This window comes from Cololabis saira, chromosome 24 (assembly GCF_033807715.1).
Source record: "Cololabis saira isolate AMF1-May2022 chromosome 24, fColSai1.1, whole genome shotgun sequence".
Classification (NCBI taxonomy): Eukaryota; Metazoa; Chordata; class Actinopteri; order Beloniformes; family Belonidae; genus Cololabis; species Cololabis saira.
This window is the reverse complement of record NC_084610.1, coordinates 10280116-10298056: the sequence shown is the minus strand read 5'-3', so window position 1 is coordinate 10298056 and position 17941 is coordinate 10280116. Positions and strand designations below refer to the sequence as shown.

General features: G+C 43.4%; 2 protein-coding genes across 5 annotated transcripts; one reads left to right on the top strand and one right to left on the bottom strand.

The window, feature by feature from the left end:
* The first annotated feature begins 140 nt into the window (after positions 1 to 140).
* atp5pf (ATP synthase peripheral stalk subunit F6) lies at positions 141 to 2544 on the top strand. The gene is made up of 4 exons (XM_061715597.1): positions 141 to 231; positions 1282 to 1442; positions 1664 to 1788; positions 2444 to 2544. Exons 2-4 carry the CDS (start codon positions 1282 to 1284, stop codon positions 2470 to 2472), a joined length of 315 nt encoding a protein of 104 aa, XP_061571581.1. The 5' UTR covers positions 141 to 231; the 3' UTR covers positions 2473 to 2544.
* A 1150-nt stretch (positions 2545 to 3694) lies between these two features.
* Positions 3695 to 17025, bottom strand: jam2a (junctional adhesion molecule 2a). Of its 4 annotated transcripts, none has more exons than XM_061715617.1 (11): positions 16694 to 17025; positions 12668 to 12733; positions 11269 to 11379; positions 9744 to 9893; positions 9464 to 9651; positions 9255 to 9357; positions 7938 to 8045; positions 7803 to 7818; positions 5467 to 5538; positions 4716 to 4749; positions 3695 to 4627 (listed from the first exon to the last, which is right to left on the bottom strand). In XM_061715617.1, exons 1-11 carry the CDS (start codon positions 16740 to 16742, stop codon positions 4589 to 4591), a joined length of 936 nt encoding a protein of 311 aa, XP_061571601.1. In that variant the 5' UTR covers positions 16743 to 17025; the 3' UTR covers positions 3695 to 4588. The 4 variants fall into 4 exon arrangements, with proteins under 4 accessions (XP_061571601.1, XP_061571602.1, XP_061571603.1 ...); XM_061715618.1 differs by having other exon boundaries at positions 7803 to 7815; XM_061715619.1 differs by lacking the exon at positions 5467 to 5538.
* Positions 17026 to 17941: the final 916 nt, after the last annotated feature.

Here is a 17941-nt window from a genome sequence, read left to right as displayed (position 1 = left end):
TTCATCAATTGAAGAATTCCATTAGGAATAGCGTTTATTACCGATTGATATTATTTATTTGTGATAGGAAAGGTATTTTTTTTTACGTATATTTATTTTATTTTATCTTTAATATGACGTCATCACGCAACCCTGCGCGCTGAGGGGGCAACGTGACCACGTGACATTCACCCTTCTCCCACAATCCACCGCGGTTCACGTTTGGATCCTGAGCTGAGTGTCAAACCCAAGGTGAGTGACTTTGGAAATGAAACGCTTTTAAAACACGTCTAAACCTGTTTTGACGTGCATAAGACACATCTGGGTATCTTTGAATGCTCAGTGGGCTAACAAACCAGGCGAACCGAATAATTACGAAGTGAAAACCGTCTGAGGGTTCAGGACTAGCTTAGCCTGCTTAGCATGTTGGAGTTTGTGACTGAAATGTTTCACGATTTTATCAGAAATCTTGAACAAAGTTTTACACAGCATCGTGCTGACAGAAGTAAAAGCAGTAGAAAACTACGTTTTCAGTTTTGCAGGTTGTAAATTCGGGCTCGGTTAGTTCAAGAGCAGCTGTAGCTAAAGCACTGACTTAATTTGGTTAATTAATTAGGTATGTTCTTTCTACAATAACATGTAATCTCTTTGTTTGTTGCACATTTTCATAGCTAAACTACACATTTTGGAATTATTTTTCCCCGTCGACATTGAAGTTACTTAAAAGTTGTAAATAAATCAGAGAGCTGAAATAAGAAGCTCTGAATATGGAAAGATCAGTAGTATTTAGGCATTTAAGCTCCAATTGATGGCCACATTGTAGCTGCAAATTAGATTAGATTGTCCTTTATTTCTCCCTCAATGGGGGAATTCACTTTGTGCAGCAGCAGTACACTCAACACACATGCAGGGGAGGGGTAAAAAATATATAATTACAAATATAAACAGTATATACATTGGAATGAAAAATAAAAAGTAGTGCAGTATGAGAAAGAAAGAAAAACAGTGCAAAAAAAGCAGGTAGGATGTTTATGAGGTAGAAAGATATTGCACATGTTACTGTCCGTTGCTACTGTGAGCAGGCCTGGTTGTAGAATATGATATAAATATGATAAATGTCCCAGATTATCAGTCATTCAGCTTAAACCCCAAATGTTTAGGAATATCCACATGATGTTGGTGTGTTTGACTTTGCAACTAAATCTGAGACATTTAGGCTTTGAGATACTACTGGTTTAATATAATTAAATGAAAACAAAGTTGTGTGATGGCAGCTAATCTTGTGACTTTCTGATCTCTCAGATGGCGCTTCATCGGTTATACCAGCTGTCCTCCCTGCTGCGCTCGGCCGTCAGCCTGACCCTGCGCAGGAACATCGGGGTGTCTGCAGTTGTCCTCAAGGAGCTCGACCCCGTCCAGAAACTGTTCCTGGATAAGATCCGGGACTACAACACCAAGAGCAAGTCAGTGGATGATATTCTTTTACCTACGTAACAATACAGCATGCTTGTGAAGATATTACACTATTTGGCTGATCACAGTAAAGATAGAAGATTAATGTGAAAATGTAAATCAAATCAGAATCAAGAAATGCATCTTAAGTGCAGCATCGTTTAGTAACACCTTTCAAATTGTAGTTGCAGTCATGCACTTTGATCATTTTCTGACACCTCTGCTCTCGCAGGACTGCTGGTGGCATCGTGGATGGCGGCCCTGGTTATCAGAAGAACGTCACGGAGGAAGTAACAAAACTGCAGAGGCTATACGGCGGTGGAGACTTCAACAAGTTCCCCGACTTCAAATTCCCAGGTCAGGCAAAAAAACAAAAAAAGGTTCCCATCCTTCCGCTTCATTTTCAACTAAAATTACTTTGAAGTAAGAAAAGAAAACAGGGATCAAATGAGACATTTCTAATAATAGAATCTGAAATGTAAAAATATATTAATGTTTAATTTGTAATAATTCAGGGTGACTGCTCAAAGCATTAAAACTATTTCAGCTCGCTGATGTACAGAGGAGCTTTTGAAGGATGACGTAGTCCAGACACTGTAATTTTATTGTTCAGGTCAAAGTAATTCATTAAAACAGTTTAACTATCAGAACTGCCCTTCGTCATGAACATCCTTGATTTATGTTTTGCTTTTAACCGCTCTGCTGGCGTGACAATTGGCTGTGCAACAACTGTTCTTGCTTTTGGCAGACTTTTAGAGCTCCTCTTCATGAATAATTATCCTTCTGAAGAGATGACCTGTTATTTTCATCTTTTTCAGTGTCTATAAATAGCAAAGAGGCTGACTCTTAAAATTCTTTTAGAAATCCATTCAAGGGGCTTTTATTTTTGAGCTTCGCAGTCATGTTTGATGCCAGTTCAGTATTTCTGTTCTTGAATTTTCAAAACATTACATACAATTTGTAAATTATAATCCCTAAAAACTAAAATTTCTTCTTTTTCTTCTTTCCTTAGAGCCCAAGCTTGACGAAGGAGCTAAGTGAACGATGTCCATGTTGTATATCTCATCCAATGACCCAATATGTTGTATTTAATAAAAAGAAAGTGGACTGAAACATGATGCTCTGGCTGTCAAAGTGGTTTCGATAGTTTCCAAGAAAGTGACATTAAAGCTAATCTATGTAGCAATACTGCATTTGGCCACATGGGGGCAGCAGATCCCAAGAGTTCATCTGACAGGCCTCCAGCATGAGTCAACAGCCTTTCTGCCCCCGTGTGGTCAGAAGTGGTATTGCTACATAGTGTCTAAACTTTTCATGGGTTCTTTTATCATTTGATTAGTCAAATACCTGATGAGTGATTTAAAGGTGAGAGCCAAAATTAAATTAAATGTGTGGTAGAACGCAGAACGTTTTCTGACATGGGGTAAACACAGCTACTGTAAAAATCCTGTTTCACCTTTTAAGCTGCTGCTTCCATATTTCTTTTCGCTCAAACATTAATTCAGGTAATGGTTAAAAAAAAAAAAAAACCTACCCCCCCCCCGACTCCCAGAAAGATACAAAATGCCGAATGTGAAGTGTATTTATTTAGATTCGGCTGGAATTCACCGACCGACAGCGAGCCAAATGTTGGCTGACCTAGATGGAAATTGGCTGTCACTCTGAATTAGTTTTGACTGCTACATTATGACAAGGTCAGAGATGACTTTAATCCTCCAGGATGAGTATTTGAGACCTAAAATAGTACCAGAAAGGCTTAGTTTCCATCTGACCTCATGCTTAAAAAATGCAAAGATTGTATAGCTGCGCTGAGGTTGATTGCAGGACGTGGTCCAGATTTTCCTTTGCGAAGGATATAACCTGACAGATTATAGCTGCACGTTAAGAATCCTGATCTTTTTATTTCAGAGGACAGGCTACTCAGAATATCTAGTTAAGCGACTCTGATGTGACATGCGTGCTTGGAGGAATTGCACCTAAAATATTAATGTACAGGCGTGCTCGCAGAGCCACTGCACTCCATATTTCTCCTCTGTGGGAATAGGGAAGAAGCTCCGACATGCAGTCGTGTAGCAGACCGCAAAATAGCCAGGTTCCACTAAATTGTGTGTGAAAAATCAGCAGTCCACTGAATCAGGTTGACACGTTGGGATTTTCAGTGAGTCTTTGGTCTTTTAATGGCTGAGTTTGCACAAGAGGCAAAATTAGATTTTTTTTTCATTTAAAATAAACAATACATGATCTACAGACGGTTAATAAGACCTCAAATAGAAAACCTCTTTATTACCGATGCATCATTCAAATAAAACTCTGAACAAGTCATCCACACAGTTGAAAACAGTCAAACAGTGGCACGAGAATATAAAAACAAAAAAGTAAGGCAAGTCTTTACAAAAAAGTGTGATTTCATAGATAAATATGACAGACAACTTAAAAAAGGCACAAGGTTATACAGTATATTCATAGACAAATTTATATTAAAAAAAAAAGACCATGCAGGCACATAAGGATGGAATGGGATTGGTCTCAGTAGATTTACATGAAGTGACATCTTGTTACTAAGATCACGACGGGTGTTTCTTTAGTGGCGTCGGCGCCTGAGACGTACAGAAGACAAAATACTGACTTGAGGTAAGCTGCTTTAAGTCTGAGTATTTCTCAAAAGAACTGAAATGCTTCTCTATGGCTTTAGGGATATTTCCCCTGTGATTATTTTTTAAAAGCAAATCATTTAAGTCACTAATTCAAAACATCAGTCTTTGGTTGAAATAATAGGGGGGAGAAAAAAAATAAAACTGAAAACAGTGAAACAATTGTACTACTGTAAGAAAGTGTTTGATAATCTCAGAAAAGATCAGTTTCAACATCTGGCCACCAGGTGGCGGCAAAGTACCACACACGCGTACTTTAACCCCTTAAAAAGCAGAATATGTCAAAGAAAAGAGGTGAAGCATACAGCCAAGAAAAAAGTTTTAAAACTTTGCTCCATAAAACTCAACTTAAACAAACAGTGGAAGAAAAAGATTGAGATTTGCAAATATTAAAGGATCAAAACTCAATCTGAATCCAGACAGAGAGGGGAGGACGTCTGAATCCAGCGTTGGCACCTCATCACAGGGCTGATGTATTTATTGTCTTTTGAAGGAAGGCCAGCTTCTCAGAGCATGAACGACTGCGTGTGTTTGAAATCTTGGGGCTGTGAGAAACAGACAAGTGATACTTTATGACTATTGTAGTTTTTTTAAGTTATGTGTTGAGCTGATTTAGGGGAGAAAGACGCTTACCTCTTGCGGTGGTGGGATGTAGTTGACATTGGACCTGAAAGTCAGAGACAGGGTTAGTACATCGACCCGCTGCATCCTAAATCACATCTTCCCTTCAACATTTATTATATTATGCATCATAAATGACAGAGTGTGGAAAGAAAACTGCTGTAGCTACGCATCGGGCGGGAGAGAGAACTGAGAACGGCGACTGCAGCTGATTCACACAGCTGTTCAGGTGCTACACCAGAACAGGCTTTGCTTCTGCAGCAATTTTACAATTTAAAAAAATAATCACTAATGCATCTTTTCACCGAGTCATGAAATTAAATTCAGTTTCCAAAAGTATTGAATTTTAATGAAAAGGGGGGAAAATACCAGCATTTGTCCCTACAAGTGGAGCTTTCATGCTTTTTTATAATTCTTAATCATCATATGGAAAATATGATGTGCTATTTATCTAATTCCCTAAAAGATGAGTTTGTTGCATAAAACGGAAACTCTTATTGCTATTTATAACGCGAGTGACTCTCACAGTGAAGGTGATCTGCTTACCAGAACTTCCACAGCTCGGCGTTTAACACTTGATCCTGTTAGTTTAATCCAAAACAAAAACTGCCGTGACTAGAATTTCTGACCCTACCGGGGGGGGGGGGGCAGTGGTGGTGTCGGGACCATTTCTTGGCGGGGTTCAGTGAATTCCTGGATTCCACTCTAGTAATTAGATTTAGACTCTTATGGCTGTAAATTAGTCCTCATGTGTCACACTCACGTGTCTTCGGTTCTGTGCAGAGTTTGGCTGCTGATGTGGGCTGCACCGTGACACTCGGAGATCCAAAATGACCTGGGAGGGGTGAGGACTGTGGTTTTAATATAAACTGAGTCACCTCAGACTCATACAGAAAACCATGCTGGAGTTTGAGGTTATTGTGGAATATCAAGTCACTCATAAAAGAGACGGGTACTTTGGTTTCAGAGCTCCTTCTCTATTTAGATCATCTATTTTCCTGAATATTTAAGACTTTGCTTGTAAAATGGTTGTTGGTTTCAGATGTCTCCCCTCCAGATGTGAGAATCTGGGACTAAAAATAGTTAAAACAGAAAGGAGGTGGCGTCAATTAAAGGTAGGGAAAGTGATTTCTGATTGACGTCAATACAGAGAGCTAGCTCCTCCCACTTCATATGCATATAAACACTCCCCCTGTCTAAGATTGGCTATAGCAATATTTATTATGGTGCTGTCCTCACTCTGTTTCCAGCTTATGTAACCAGGGCTGTGCATGGAGATCATTTAAACAGTGAACCCATGAGTAAGATGGTAAGATATTCACTGAATTGCAGAAAACGTGGTGGTTTCAGACCGTTTCCAGTGCGACGCTGACCCTTCTCCCTCACGTACCGAGTCCCATGTTTCCTGATCTCTTCTCCCCTCGTGTGATTAACGGTCTCCTTTAATAAATTACCGCCCAGAAAGTACCGGGCTGAAATACTGCCAGACTTGTTCCTGCCACCTACAACATTAAAACTGCTGACCGCTGTGAAGTGAATTTGATCAGCCTATTAAAATGCATTGATCTACTGGGAAATCTTGGAATCGAGCCCTCGTGTAGATGCTATTTTGAGAGAAAGCCACAATCTTAACGATATTATATAGATTATATGAGATATAAATGAATAGAACTGGCTTTACAACAAGGGGGCTATTTTGCACTGATGATGTAACCAAACCAGCCTTGCAGGGACAACGATAAGCACATATTTATTAGTGAGTTTATTTACCAGCTTTACTGCTGGGGACACATGCAGCAGTCTAAAACTCTTTTTTTTTTTTTTAATACCGTGTCTGCATATATATCAATGCTTAATACCAAATTTGGTAAAACTTGAAGCGTATAATATGCATTTTAATCTTCTTAATCTGTTTTTTTTTTGTCCAAAACACTTAAGATGCAAGACCTGAGCCTTCTACTCCCTCTGATATTTACCACCTACAAACCCTAAATATTCTTGGATTTTGCTCAAAATTAGTTGTTGTGGGGCTAAAATAAATAAAATACAGTCACTGCTTCTTTTTCTAACTGGGGTCCCTCAAGTCCAGAGAATTTTATTTATATAGCGTCTGGAGACAACATCTGTCGTATTAGACGCTAGATAAATAAAATTGAATTGAAGTCACTAAGTTAGGGCCCTTAAAGTTACAAGAATTTGATTTTTTTCATTCAACAAACAGCATTTTTTTCTTAAATATTTGACGGCTGTTTCAATCGTAAACACAAAACAGATCCAGTCATGGGTGTAAATAACATTAACAGGGTTGTTTTTCTGTTTCCTAAAAGGCGAAACGGCATCTTCCTTCCTCTGTAAGTTGGTGCATCAGATATCACATCACATTGTCTCTGAGTCTTTGTGAAGACGCCTGCTCTATAAATAGGACGTTGACACTGACAGCTCCAGTTAGCTCAGTGGGATAAGCATCAGACTTTAACCCAGACAAAGAGCTTTCGCATCAGCTTCAAAGGGAGAGCTCTGCGCTTCCCTCTCCGCCCGACCCAGAGCCGTAACGAGCCCGTAATCGAATGACGGGAAGTCCAGTGAGTTAGTCCAGGCGCGCGAGGACGCGCGTCCACGTCTGCCGGTCCCCTGGCTCCGCAGCCAGACGGCCATCACAACCTCTGCAGGGGCCTGTGATGGTGCGGAAACACACCAGCACCCCCCCAGGTCCTGAATCATCCATTTCTAATTACTCATCCAATCAGTTTAATTGCCTGCAGTAATTCCTGCTGCCAGTGTTGTCCTCCGCGCTGATTAACAGCCAGTAATTATCCCATAATTACATTGCTCTGATTGTTGTTTCCTGCATTTTTACATCCTTTTATTGTTATTTTAGCAGGGTGGGGGGGTTATTTAATGTAAATAAATGCACTCTCCATCCGCTTTTACATCTGTCCGTGCCAATCAGATGGTACTGAAGTTGAAATGCACACACACACACACACACTCAGTTCTGACTCAGCACGCAGATACACCCCCGCTGCACAACAATCCCCCCCCCACAACAGATATTAGTGTTGGTTTCCATCAATGTTAATGCGATCCCAGAGCTCTTACCTCCCTCGGTGCTCTGCTGATGGACGGGTGAGGGGGTCGCGGCCGCGCCAGGAGAGAACAGAGTCAGTCAGTCCGTATTCTGGAGAGGATTAGTCTGATGGAGTGTGGGTGCGAGTGGGAGTGAAGGGAACTCACGGGTGAAGAAGCCGTTGCGGTGCAGGACGAGCCCCCCGCAGCCACAGACCAGCACCACCAGGCAGATCACCACCACCGCCGCCACCACCGCCGTCACGTTCACGTCCTCTGCAGGGGAAAACGCTCTCAACATCAACTATATATATGTATAGAAACAACCTGGACTATAACGATTAGTGATGGGCGGATCAATACTTCCGATACCAGATTGGTATGCTCTAAAATCGATTCTCAAACTAAAATATCGATACTTTTGATACTTCAGTCATCTGGGGTAATGTATGTCATTAACAGGAATACGGTGGAAAGTAACTAAACTATTCAGATTTAGTGTAAATGACACTCTGCTGGTAGGAACTACTTTTTTTCATTTTCATAGTAGTTCTTACTTTTGTTTGCTTTTATTATTATATTTTATTTACTTAGGATCTTTTTTTAGTGATGGAAAAACATTTATTTTCTGTAATGCAATTACAAAAACGTCATACATTCTGGGTTCATTACAAATCAACTGAAATATTGCAAGCCTTTTATTATTTTAATATTGCTGATCATGGCTTACAGTTTAAGAAAACTCAAATATCCTATCTCAAAAAATTTGAATATTCTGGGAATCTTAATCTTAAACTGTAAACCATAATCAGCAATATTAAAATAATAAAAGGCTTGCAATATTTCAGTTGATTTGTAATGAATCCAGAATATATGACATTTTTGTTTTTTTAATTGCATTACAGAAAATAAAGAACTTTATCACAATATTCTAATTTTCTGAGACAGTCCTGTGTGTGTGTGTGTGTATGTATATATATATATATATATATATATATATATATATATATATATATATATATATATATATATATATATATATACATATACATACATACATATATATATACATACATACATACATGTACACTATACATACATGTACACTATATATATATATATATATATATATATATATATATATATATATATATATATATATATATTCACTTCTGACTTAAAAATAAATGGCTAAATAAGCAACTCCTGTATTCTTACACTATCTAAAATACACCAATTTTTTTAGATTTACGGCCCACATTAGGTGTATTTGCTTAATGTACCGGTATGGGATCGGTATCGTTGATACCAGCCCGAATTTTACTCAATATCGGATGGTAAAGGAAATGGGTGGTATTGAACATCACTAACAACGACGTTTAGGTATTAAAGGCGGGGTGAGACTTCCCCTCCACTGCTTCCTTGATTCAGTCCGGAGCTGAAGGGAGTGGGAGGAAGTGTGCGGGACACACAACACCAACACACCTATCGTCATGCGCTTGCCCTCACACATCTTGGGCGATCCCACTCCGTTTGACGCCAGGCACTTGTAGTGGCCGGTGTCGTCTTTGGCTACTTCTCTGAACTCCTGCGGAGGAGGACAAGCAGGGCGTTACGTGTCCTTCAGCCGGACTTCCTGTCAAACTAGACGACAACAACAGGGAGACTCTTCACTCCCTAATCAGACGTCTCACCAGTATCCCCGTCTGTACGTTGATCAGGTAGGTGGCGTTGGGGTGGCGGCGCGTGTCGATGGGCTTGTTGTCCTTGTACCAGGAGTAGGTGGCGGGCGGGATGCTCTGCTGGTCCCGGCAGCGCAGCTGCACGGCCGAGCCCGTCACCGCCGAGCTGGGGATCTCGCAGGACGGCGTGTCCGGAGGCACTGGGGGACGGGGAGAGCAGAGAGCAGACGTGAGCCAGACACCGGGGGGCCGAGCACCTTCTCCATCAATCAGTCCTCACAGTGGGCCGTACCCAGGACTTTGAGCGTGACGTTGGTCTCGCCTAAGCTGACGGGGTCCAGGGACGCGCTGATCTCGCAGCGGTACTCTCCGGCGTCCTCCTGGGTCACCTTGTGGAGGGTCACCGTGGCTCCGTCGATGGTCGCCCGGCCCTGGAACGGACCTGAGGAGGAGAACAGAACACTTATCCCCAGAGGTGTCAAGTAACGAAGTACAAATACTTTGTTACCTTACTTAAGTAGAAATCTTGGTTATCTATACTTCACTGGAGTAATTATTTTTCAGACGACTTTTTACTTTTACTCCTTACATTTTCACACATTTATCTGTACTTTTTACTCCTTACATTTTAAAAACAGCCTTGTTACTCTATTTCATTTTGGCCTTTAAAAAAAACTATCCAGTTAAATTGCTCCATCTGGATAGAGTGAATTTGGTTGTGGTTGTTTCAGATGTTCTTGTCCAGTTTTGTTCTTACATCCGTTCCCTCAGATTCCTGCAACTAAACTTGGATGTTCATTCCAATAAAGGTTAGGATAAATGATAACATGCCTCTGAAGTTTGACTTTTTGCACCATTACAATACTTATAGGCAACTAGTCATCATATCTCCTGCTCTCTGAAACACATGTTAATGCTCAATAGTACACATATATGGTTCTTTAATATATTTACATTATACTAAGATGCATTCATTTTCAATGGCTTTTGTCCTTAATGGCTTTTTTTCCCCCTCACATTACTTTTACTTTTATACTTTAAGTAGTTTTGAAACCAGTACTTTTATACTTTTACTTGAGTAAAAAACTTCTACATGAGTATTTTTAAACTCTAGTATCTATACTTCTACCTGAGTAATGAATGTGAATACTTTTGACACCTCTGCTTATCCCATCTGTGAAACACGGCAGCGGTAGTATCATGGTATCCAGACGTGCATTATTGATGAAAACACTCTTCCAGCTCCTCTCTTAGGGCACCAAGCAGCTTCTGAGAAACTATCACCCTTTCTTCCTAAGCAGGAACACTAATTAAAAAAAGATATCAAAGTTTTAAAATGTCAAAGTGTTGATTTTAATCCGAAAGAAACGTTAAGTATGAAGGACTGTCACAACTCCTCCAAGCTGAAGTCCAGGATTTCACAACTGTTTCCAAAAATACACCTGCAGGTAGGATGAATATTTCAGTTCTCTTTTCTCGCACAATGAGATGAGACAGCAGCTGGTAAACTACGCCCAGAGAGCAGAGACGTCATCCCAGACCTCTAAACTGGTCCATGCAGTCGATGGATCGATGGGTAGATTTAAAAAAAAAAACAGCAAACTTGAGACTATCTCTAAAAATAACTGACCTGGTGGAGGTTTCTCTCAGATTCATTATTTATTCACTGACTGGATTCACACCTTCAACCACAACCGTGAAGTCAAGAGGGAGGTTAACCTTTCATGCCTCCACCTCAAAGAGACAGTCTTCCGTGTGCTTCAGACTGTTAAAGACAACGCCTTGCTCGTCAACGAGGTGCCAGCCTCCCTCCTCACCTCTGAACTCCCCGTTGAAGTACACGAAGGAGACATCTTCCCCCCTCTTCTTCCACTCGATGCGTGGGTTCTGGTCCCTCTCCGTGTGGAACAGGCAGGACAGCACCGCGTCTGCGGGGACAGCGGGACCAGTGAGGCGTTTCATCCCCTCGTCCACCGTGGCAGGAGCGATTTCAACCGGTTGCTCTATTTATAGCCGTTAACGGGTGACTCCGCCACATCAGTATACTACATCTTTCTGTAGTTTGGTCAAATACTTCAGTTAGGAATGTGAAGAGATTACAAGTTGCACAAAATAAAGCTGCACGTTGTGCTCTATTGTGTCCTTATACAGGACTGTCTCAGAAAATTAGAATATTGTGATAAAGTTCTTTATTTTCTGTAATGCAATTAAAAAAACAAAAATGTCATACATTCTGGATTCATTACAAATCAACTGAAATATTGCAAGCCTTTTATTATTTTAATATTGCTGATTATGGTTTACAGATTCCCAGAATATTCTAATTTTTTGAAATAGGATATTTGAGTTTTCTTAAACTGTAAGCCGTGATCAGCAATATTAAAATAATAAAAGGCTTGCAATATTTCAGTTGATTTGTAATGAATCCAGAATGTATGACATTTTTGTTTTTGTAATTGCATTACAGAAAAGGACAATATTCTAATTTTCTGAGACAGTCCTGTAGATCTAATGTGTCCAGCAGCAGAGGAATCTAGGCTGGTTATCTATAAGACAAAGGTCTGCTTATACTTTGACGCAATCTCCGAAACAACTGTATGACAGATTATATTATCATTTTATCACCATGGTTACAGTACAAGAATTACATCAGAAAGGAGGTTCATACCGAGGGGGAGAACAGGTTTGATACAGAGAACTTTTTTTTACAGAACCATGTTTGGCTGGAACTCTGTACCAGTTCATATTTCTCATGCAGGTAGCAAAGATTGGTTTAAGATTCAGTTGAAACAATATTTTTTTTAAATGTAATGAATTATGATTTGACATTTGGAAAGGAATAGAAGAAGTTTGAATAGAATTACAGGTAGTGTAAACCCTATCACAATAAAGGTGAAAAGTGGCCAAGAATTCTAAGATAAGGTCATTTCAGGCAGGTATTGTTTATGAAGGTGTTTTATTTGATTTCATTTCTATGTATTTATGTCTGAGAATGATTTTTTCCTCTGTGCTGTTTGTGACTAAGGGAGTTGTGTCTATTATTGTTTTGTTTGTCATGTATAATGTATGTCTGTTACATATTAAGTGTTAATTTGTGTGTTGTGTGTATGTCGGACCCCAGGAAGAATAGCTAACGCTGTTGCTAATACTAATGGGGATCCTAAATAAAACAAAAACATGTCAGGGAGAATGGAAATGACAGTTTCCATGCCTTACCTGAGGACTCTTCCACCTCCACCTTATGCTTGGTGGTTGTCACGGTAACCGCACTGGAGGGGGAACCTGGTGGCAAAGATAAGATGGATATTAAAGCAAAATAAACGGGACAGATATGAGGGAGTCGCACATGAAGGGGACGAGGGGATCTGGAAGTGCTTCACGTGTCCCCGCAAGAGGAGGATGCTTAATATCTGCAGAAGGTCTGGAGGAAAGGCAGGATTACTCTTACTCCTCCGCCGTAATCCCACGGGGTCAAGGAGCAGCCTGCTTGGTGGTTATTTAAACGCAGGTTAGAGTGGAGTCAACAAGCGTTTCTACCAGCGGTTGGTCCGGATTAACCTGATGTATGGAGGGCATCCCCTCGGCCATCTGCGTGACATACCCTGCATGTCGCCGGCGAGAGGACGCGGCCCATCATTTTCCCGCGCGCTGATTGGTTTACAGAGGGGATTAGTTGGGTCTTCCTGCTATTAAAAGGTCATCTAAATGACTGAGGGAGTCACCTGAGGCCGAGGCGGCGGGGTCACACTCAGGAAGCCGCTTCGCGTTAAAGTCTTCAAATAAAAGTCTGAAAAATTAAGGAGGAGAATTAAAAGAAAAGGCGATGCATTTTTTAGAGGAGATCATAAATGTTGGATGGGCCCCCCCGCTGGGACGTTTGCTTTGAACATGAAGGCCTGAGCCCCCAGTGAGAGGGACCACTCACTTTCTGAGCATTGTCCTGCAGAACGATGGAGGACACGTCTACTGTAAATGCAAGAGTCTAATTCACTGCCACTACCGGCTCTCCGGCTTCCTGTTTGTCAGTAACTTCCTGCGTTTGCCGTCTACTCCATTGTGTTCCTCGATGGCCGGACTGGAAGGGAAAGCCGGGACAAAAGGCAGGAAGATTGCAATAGGTCAAATGAACGTATTCGCTGTGCAGCGGCTCCGGCTGCTATTTTTAAAATCGGCGTTTGCATAAAAAGGAAGCAGATACAAAAATAATGTCGTCTGCCAAATGTGGCGTGAAGAGTTTGTTGAAAGCCTTTTTTTCTTGCAGTTGGAGCTCCAGACTTGCCGCAGTTTAACGGGATTATCGTAATTTGTTTGGCTTTGGGTACCTTAACGCCCTGAGAGGAGCGAGGGATGGACGGGAGGAGGCGGACAATCAGGTTAAAACGGGGGGGGACGAGTCCCCAAGAATAGAATACAAATGGAGTGGAAGTGAGTGGGGGGGGTGAGGACGGGTCTGCAGAGCCATGAATAAAAGAGACAGTGGGACTGAAGGCGAGGGAGATGCTCCCTGACAGCGGCGCGGCGGACGGGAGACGCTCTTGTCACACCGTGTGAAACCAGGCCTGCCGCCACCTTGAGGAGCTTCTCTGTGCCAGGGAGGAAGTGGAGTCAGGATGACAACAAACCCCACACACACTCTCTCACACACACATGCACGAAAGCCCACGAAGTGAGCAAAGAGGCCCAGCATGCCTTGCTCCTCTCTACTATGAACACTGTCATCTTAAATGACCTCAATTAGCGGCGCAGACGTGCCGGGCAGATGATGAGCCGCTCCCCCTGCTCAGATCATCTCAGCTCCGCATGGTGGCCGACGTTAATGCGGGTTACTTTACACTCGGCAGGCCGACATGTCATAATGGGAGCGTTGTTTCAGAGTTACATCCCTGTCATGGTGGGAAACCACCAGTGATGCCTCCAGTATGTTAAACAGAGAGGAAAAAGTGCACTTTCTACTCATCTACACCCCTTTTTTTGACTGATTTTGTTCATTTTGGCTTCTAAAAAGCAGCAAAAGCTGGTGAAATGTGATTTTATGCCACAAAAAACACTGACTTTTAGTCATGTTGGTCTGGTGTTATGAGGGATGTTCCGGGTCTTGAAATGACCAAATCTGATCTTATCCAAACCTAAACAAGCCGCTCAAACCAAACCATCTTGCACGCAGAGGCTGGTTGGGAGTTTTAAAAGTCTTTTAGGTGAAAGCAGACCACATAACCTCTTAAAGCAAAAGGGAATAAAAAAAAAAGGAGATGAAACCCAAGCTGTCAACCACAAACTTTACAATCTGACTCATCTGAACCACAACAGGACATGAAGCCTCATTGGTTCCCAGCTATTTCGGCCTGCGTCCGTATCTCTTAGATTAAGATGAGCCTGATCAGCAATCAGGTCGGGTGTGGCTGTAACGACAATCTGACTGGTGTTGACGCCCAGAGACTCAGCAGGGGAGCGTTCAGGGACTCCCACGGTGACGCGTCAAGCCCAGCATCTCCAGTCATCCCAGCCCAAGTTGGACTGATACGGAGAAGCAAAAAAGCGTGGAAAAGTCCCTCATGTAGGTCATGCTAAGTTATTCATGCACATCAAAGCGGCGGGTCTCCGGTGGTCCTCCAGTATGGCGGCACATACGGCCGTTATGGCAATTAAAATGCTTCAGTTGTGACTTTGAAGGTGCGTCTAACTATAGACGAGCAAAACACACAGTGTGGCATTAACGTCAAGCAAACCCGGCGACAGCTTTCACTCGGAGGGACAGCCGCCGTCTTGCTTGGGCGGAAAATAGAAGTGCGGCGCGCTCGTGGGGCCCCTGGCACGACGAGGGGTCCAGGGTGTTAACGGAGAGCCGGGTGCCGGGGTCACGAGCCCGGCCGGGGGATAATTAAGGCACTTATTGAAATGAACAGGGAACAAATGGATGATGGGTGGGGTGGGGGGGTGGGGGGGTCAGATGGGCCCGTAGGAAATGTCCCGTCTGGCTGTGTGGTGCAGATAACGTGGATGGCACGCGTTTCAAGGCTGTGGGGGGGGAGGAAAAACAGGACGCCGCCCCCGAGTGTGTGTTGTGAACAAAGCTGGTCTGTGTGACTGCAGCCCGGCGAGCAACAGCTGTCTCGGCCAGATACTGTGTGTGTGTGTGTGTGTTTTAGTGTGTGTGTGTGTGTGTTTTAGTGTGTATATGTGTGCATGTTGAGTCTCTGGCCGCAGAGACCCACCCAGATCATTTCCTCTTGGGTTGTTTTAAACACTTAATGTCCCTGAGGTTCTGGTAAACTGCTGTCTGGGAGTCAGATGATGGGTTTTTAACCCCCCACCCCTCATCATCCCACCCCCAACCCCCTCCCAGGCCGACTGAAAACGCACCTCTGAACTCGTGACTTAGCGGCCTGACAGGTGGCAATATGTGAGTCAAATGTGCGTCACTCCCTCCCTCCCCGTCTCATCACATCCATCTCCATCTCCACCGCATCCACCCCCCTGTTTCAATAACCACAATCATATGCTGTAACTGTGCACCTATCAACGTCTACCTCACACTGCTGCACCTTTCACTTTTTTTTAAAAATTGTATATATGTTAATAAGAGCCACATTTGTCAAATTCCCTGTCTGGCATGTTCAAACTTGGCCAATAAAGCTGATTCTGATTCATGGATGTGACATGGCATTGGGGTCCGGGAGAGTTGGACTTTTTTGGAAAAACTCACCTGGTCCTGTTTCATCCTCTACCTCCCCGTTTCCACGGCAACGTTCCCAGAGGAGACGCTCAGTGGTCTCTGGTGATAATCCAATCACTGACCTCGGGATCTGCCACCTCTCCTGCCAAGGCGGGCACCCCTCCACCCCTCCAGCACCCACCCACCACCCTGGGGTGGCACCCGGCCAACTCCAGGGCCAACGCGTGGGAAGGAACCCACTCCCTCAGAGAGGAGGGGGCTTTAATTTAACTGCCCCATTAAGAAATTTATCTAATATCATTCACTTTTAAGGATGAAAAAAAGTAACTGCAGCAATATTTTTCTAATTGTGATTAAACAGTAAAACAGTAAAAAAAAAAAAACATTTACTTCTATTTATCACTCTTTAACTCTCAACTTTAAATGACACTGGTTTTTATTCCGAGCCAAACGCGCAGGAATCAATAGAAAGCCGATCGATTGGGAGCACTTCCAGCCCGAGGCTCGTCCCGCGGAGGGAAGTGTTTAAGCAGAAACAAACAGAGGAGTTAGTAGTGTTTTGTTCTTACATTGCATCAGTAGGACGACCAGGGGCAGGTACAGGGACGGCCCCTCCATCACCAGCCCGGGACGCTCGTCTTCCGTGCAGGACGCGGCGCGGACGCAGATCCCGAGCCTTCTTCACACACTTGTTCCCAACTCGCCGATGATTCATCAGCATCCAGGGACCGGCCGTCCGGAGGTGTCGGGGTTTGGGGGGAGAAGAGGAGAGAAGAGAAGCGGAGAGGAGCGGAGCGCCCCGCCGGAGTTGCAGGAGCGGAGCAGGAGGACGCGCGGATCCGAGCGCAGGTCGGTGCCGGCGGAGACTGACACGGACGGGAGTGAGCGTCCTCTGGGCTGCTGGAGACTGGACTGGAGCTGGAGGAGGGAGGAGGTGGAGGGAGCTGGAGGAGGAGGGAGGTGGGTGGGCTCTCAGAGCGAGCGGCGGCCGCTCTGCACCGCCACACAGCGGCGTCACCGTGTGCCACGCTCCCACAGTTAAGCCTGATTTATGGTTCCGCGTTACACCAACGCAGAGCCTACGGCGTAGGGTATGCGGCGACGCACACCCTACGCCGTAGGCTCTGCGTCGATTTAACGCGGAACCATAATTCAGGCTTTACACTCGTGTGTTTTATGTGCAGGTTTGTGTGTTTGAACTTGAGCTATTTTAAGATCTCACGTTTCCCTTTCTCTTCTAGAAAAATGCATCGCCAGAATGTGTTTTTCCAATTGTGTTTTATGTATTTATTGAAATTTTAGGTTTTAGGGGGCTTTCTGGAGTCCACCGGCTTTTATTGGGTTTGTTGTGTTAAATCTGCCTGGTCAGCCAGACTTTTCTTGTGTTAAAAGGAGCATGAGGCAGGATTTATGAAAAAAATTCGTATACGTTTTAAGTTTTCTAGTAATAATGTCAGATGAAGCGTTCCAAACCAAAAAGAATGAGCCCTCTAGTGTATCTCTCCGTTGCCTTGAACAGGCTGTGTGCTGCAAAATGTGCTGCAATTCTGGGCCCGAATTTCCCGCGCTGGGCTGCGGATGTGACGTCACATGACGCTGCATGCACGTTCTCCCCGTTCTTCCCGTTCTCCCGTGCCGGCTTCAATGTTGGCTGCAGTACCCCCAACGGCCGTCGTGGCGCTAATGAATCTAATTTCTTATTCTTGCCTCAAGCTCCTTTAAGCCTGATTTATGGTTCCGCGTTACACCAACGCAGAGCGTACGTCGTAGGGTATGCGGCGACGCGCGCCGTACGCCGTAGGCTCTGCGTCGATTTA

Bases quoted from the DNA above. Each gene is read 5' to 3' on its own strand.
- jam2a (XM_061715617.1), bottom strand. From the start codon at position 16,742: ATGGAGGGGCCGTCCCTGTACCTGCCCCTGGTCGTCCTACTGATGCAA. The intron at 9,894-11,268 runs GTGAGGAGGGAG...TCTCCTCCTCAG, and splicing joins CTTCAACGGGGAGTTCAGAG to GTCCGTTCCAGGGCCGGGCG. The intron at 8,046-9,254 runs GTGTGTTGGTGT...TTTCCCCTGCAG, and splicing joins GGGCAAGCGCATGACGATAG to AGGACGTGAACGTGACGGCG.
- atp5pf (XM_061715597.1), top strand. From the start codon at position 1,282: ATGGCGCTTCATCGGTTATACCAGCTGTCCTCCCTGCTGCGCTCGGCC. The intron at 1,443-1,663 runs GTCAGTGGATGA...CTGCTCTCGCAG, and splicing joins GACTACAACACCAAGAGCAA to GACTGCTGGTGGCATCGTGG. The intron at 1,789-2,443 runs GTCAGGCAAAAA...TTCTTTCCTTAG, and splicing joins CCCCGACTTCAAATTCCCAG to AGCCCAAGCTTGACGAAGGA.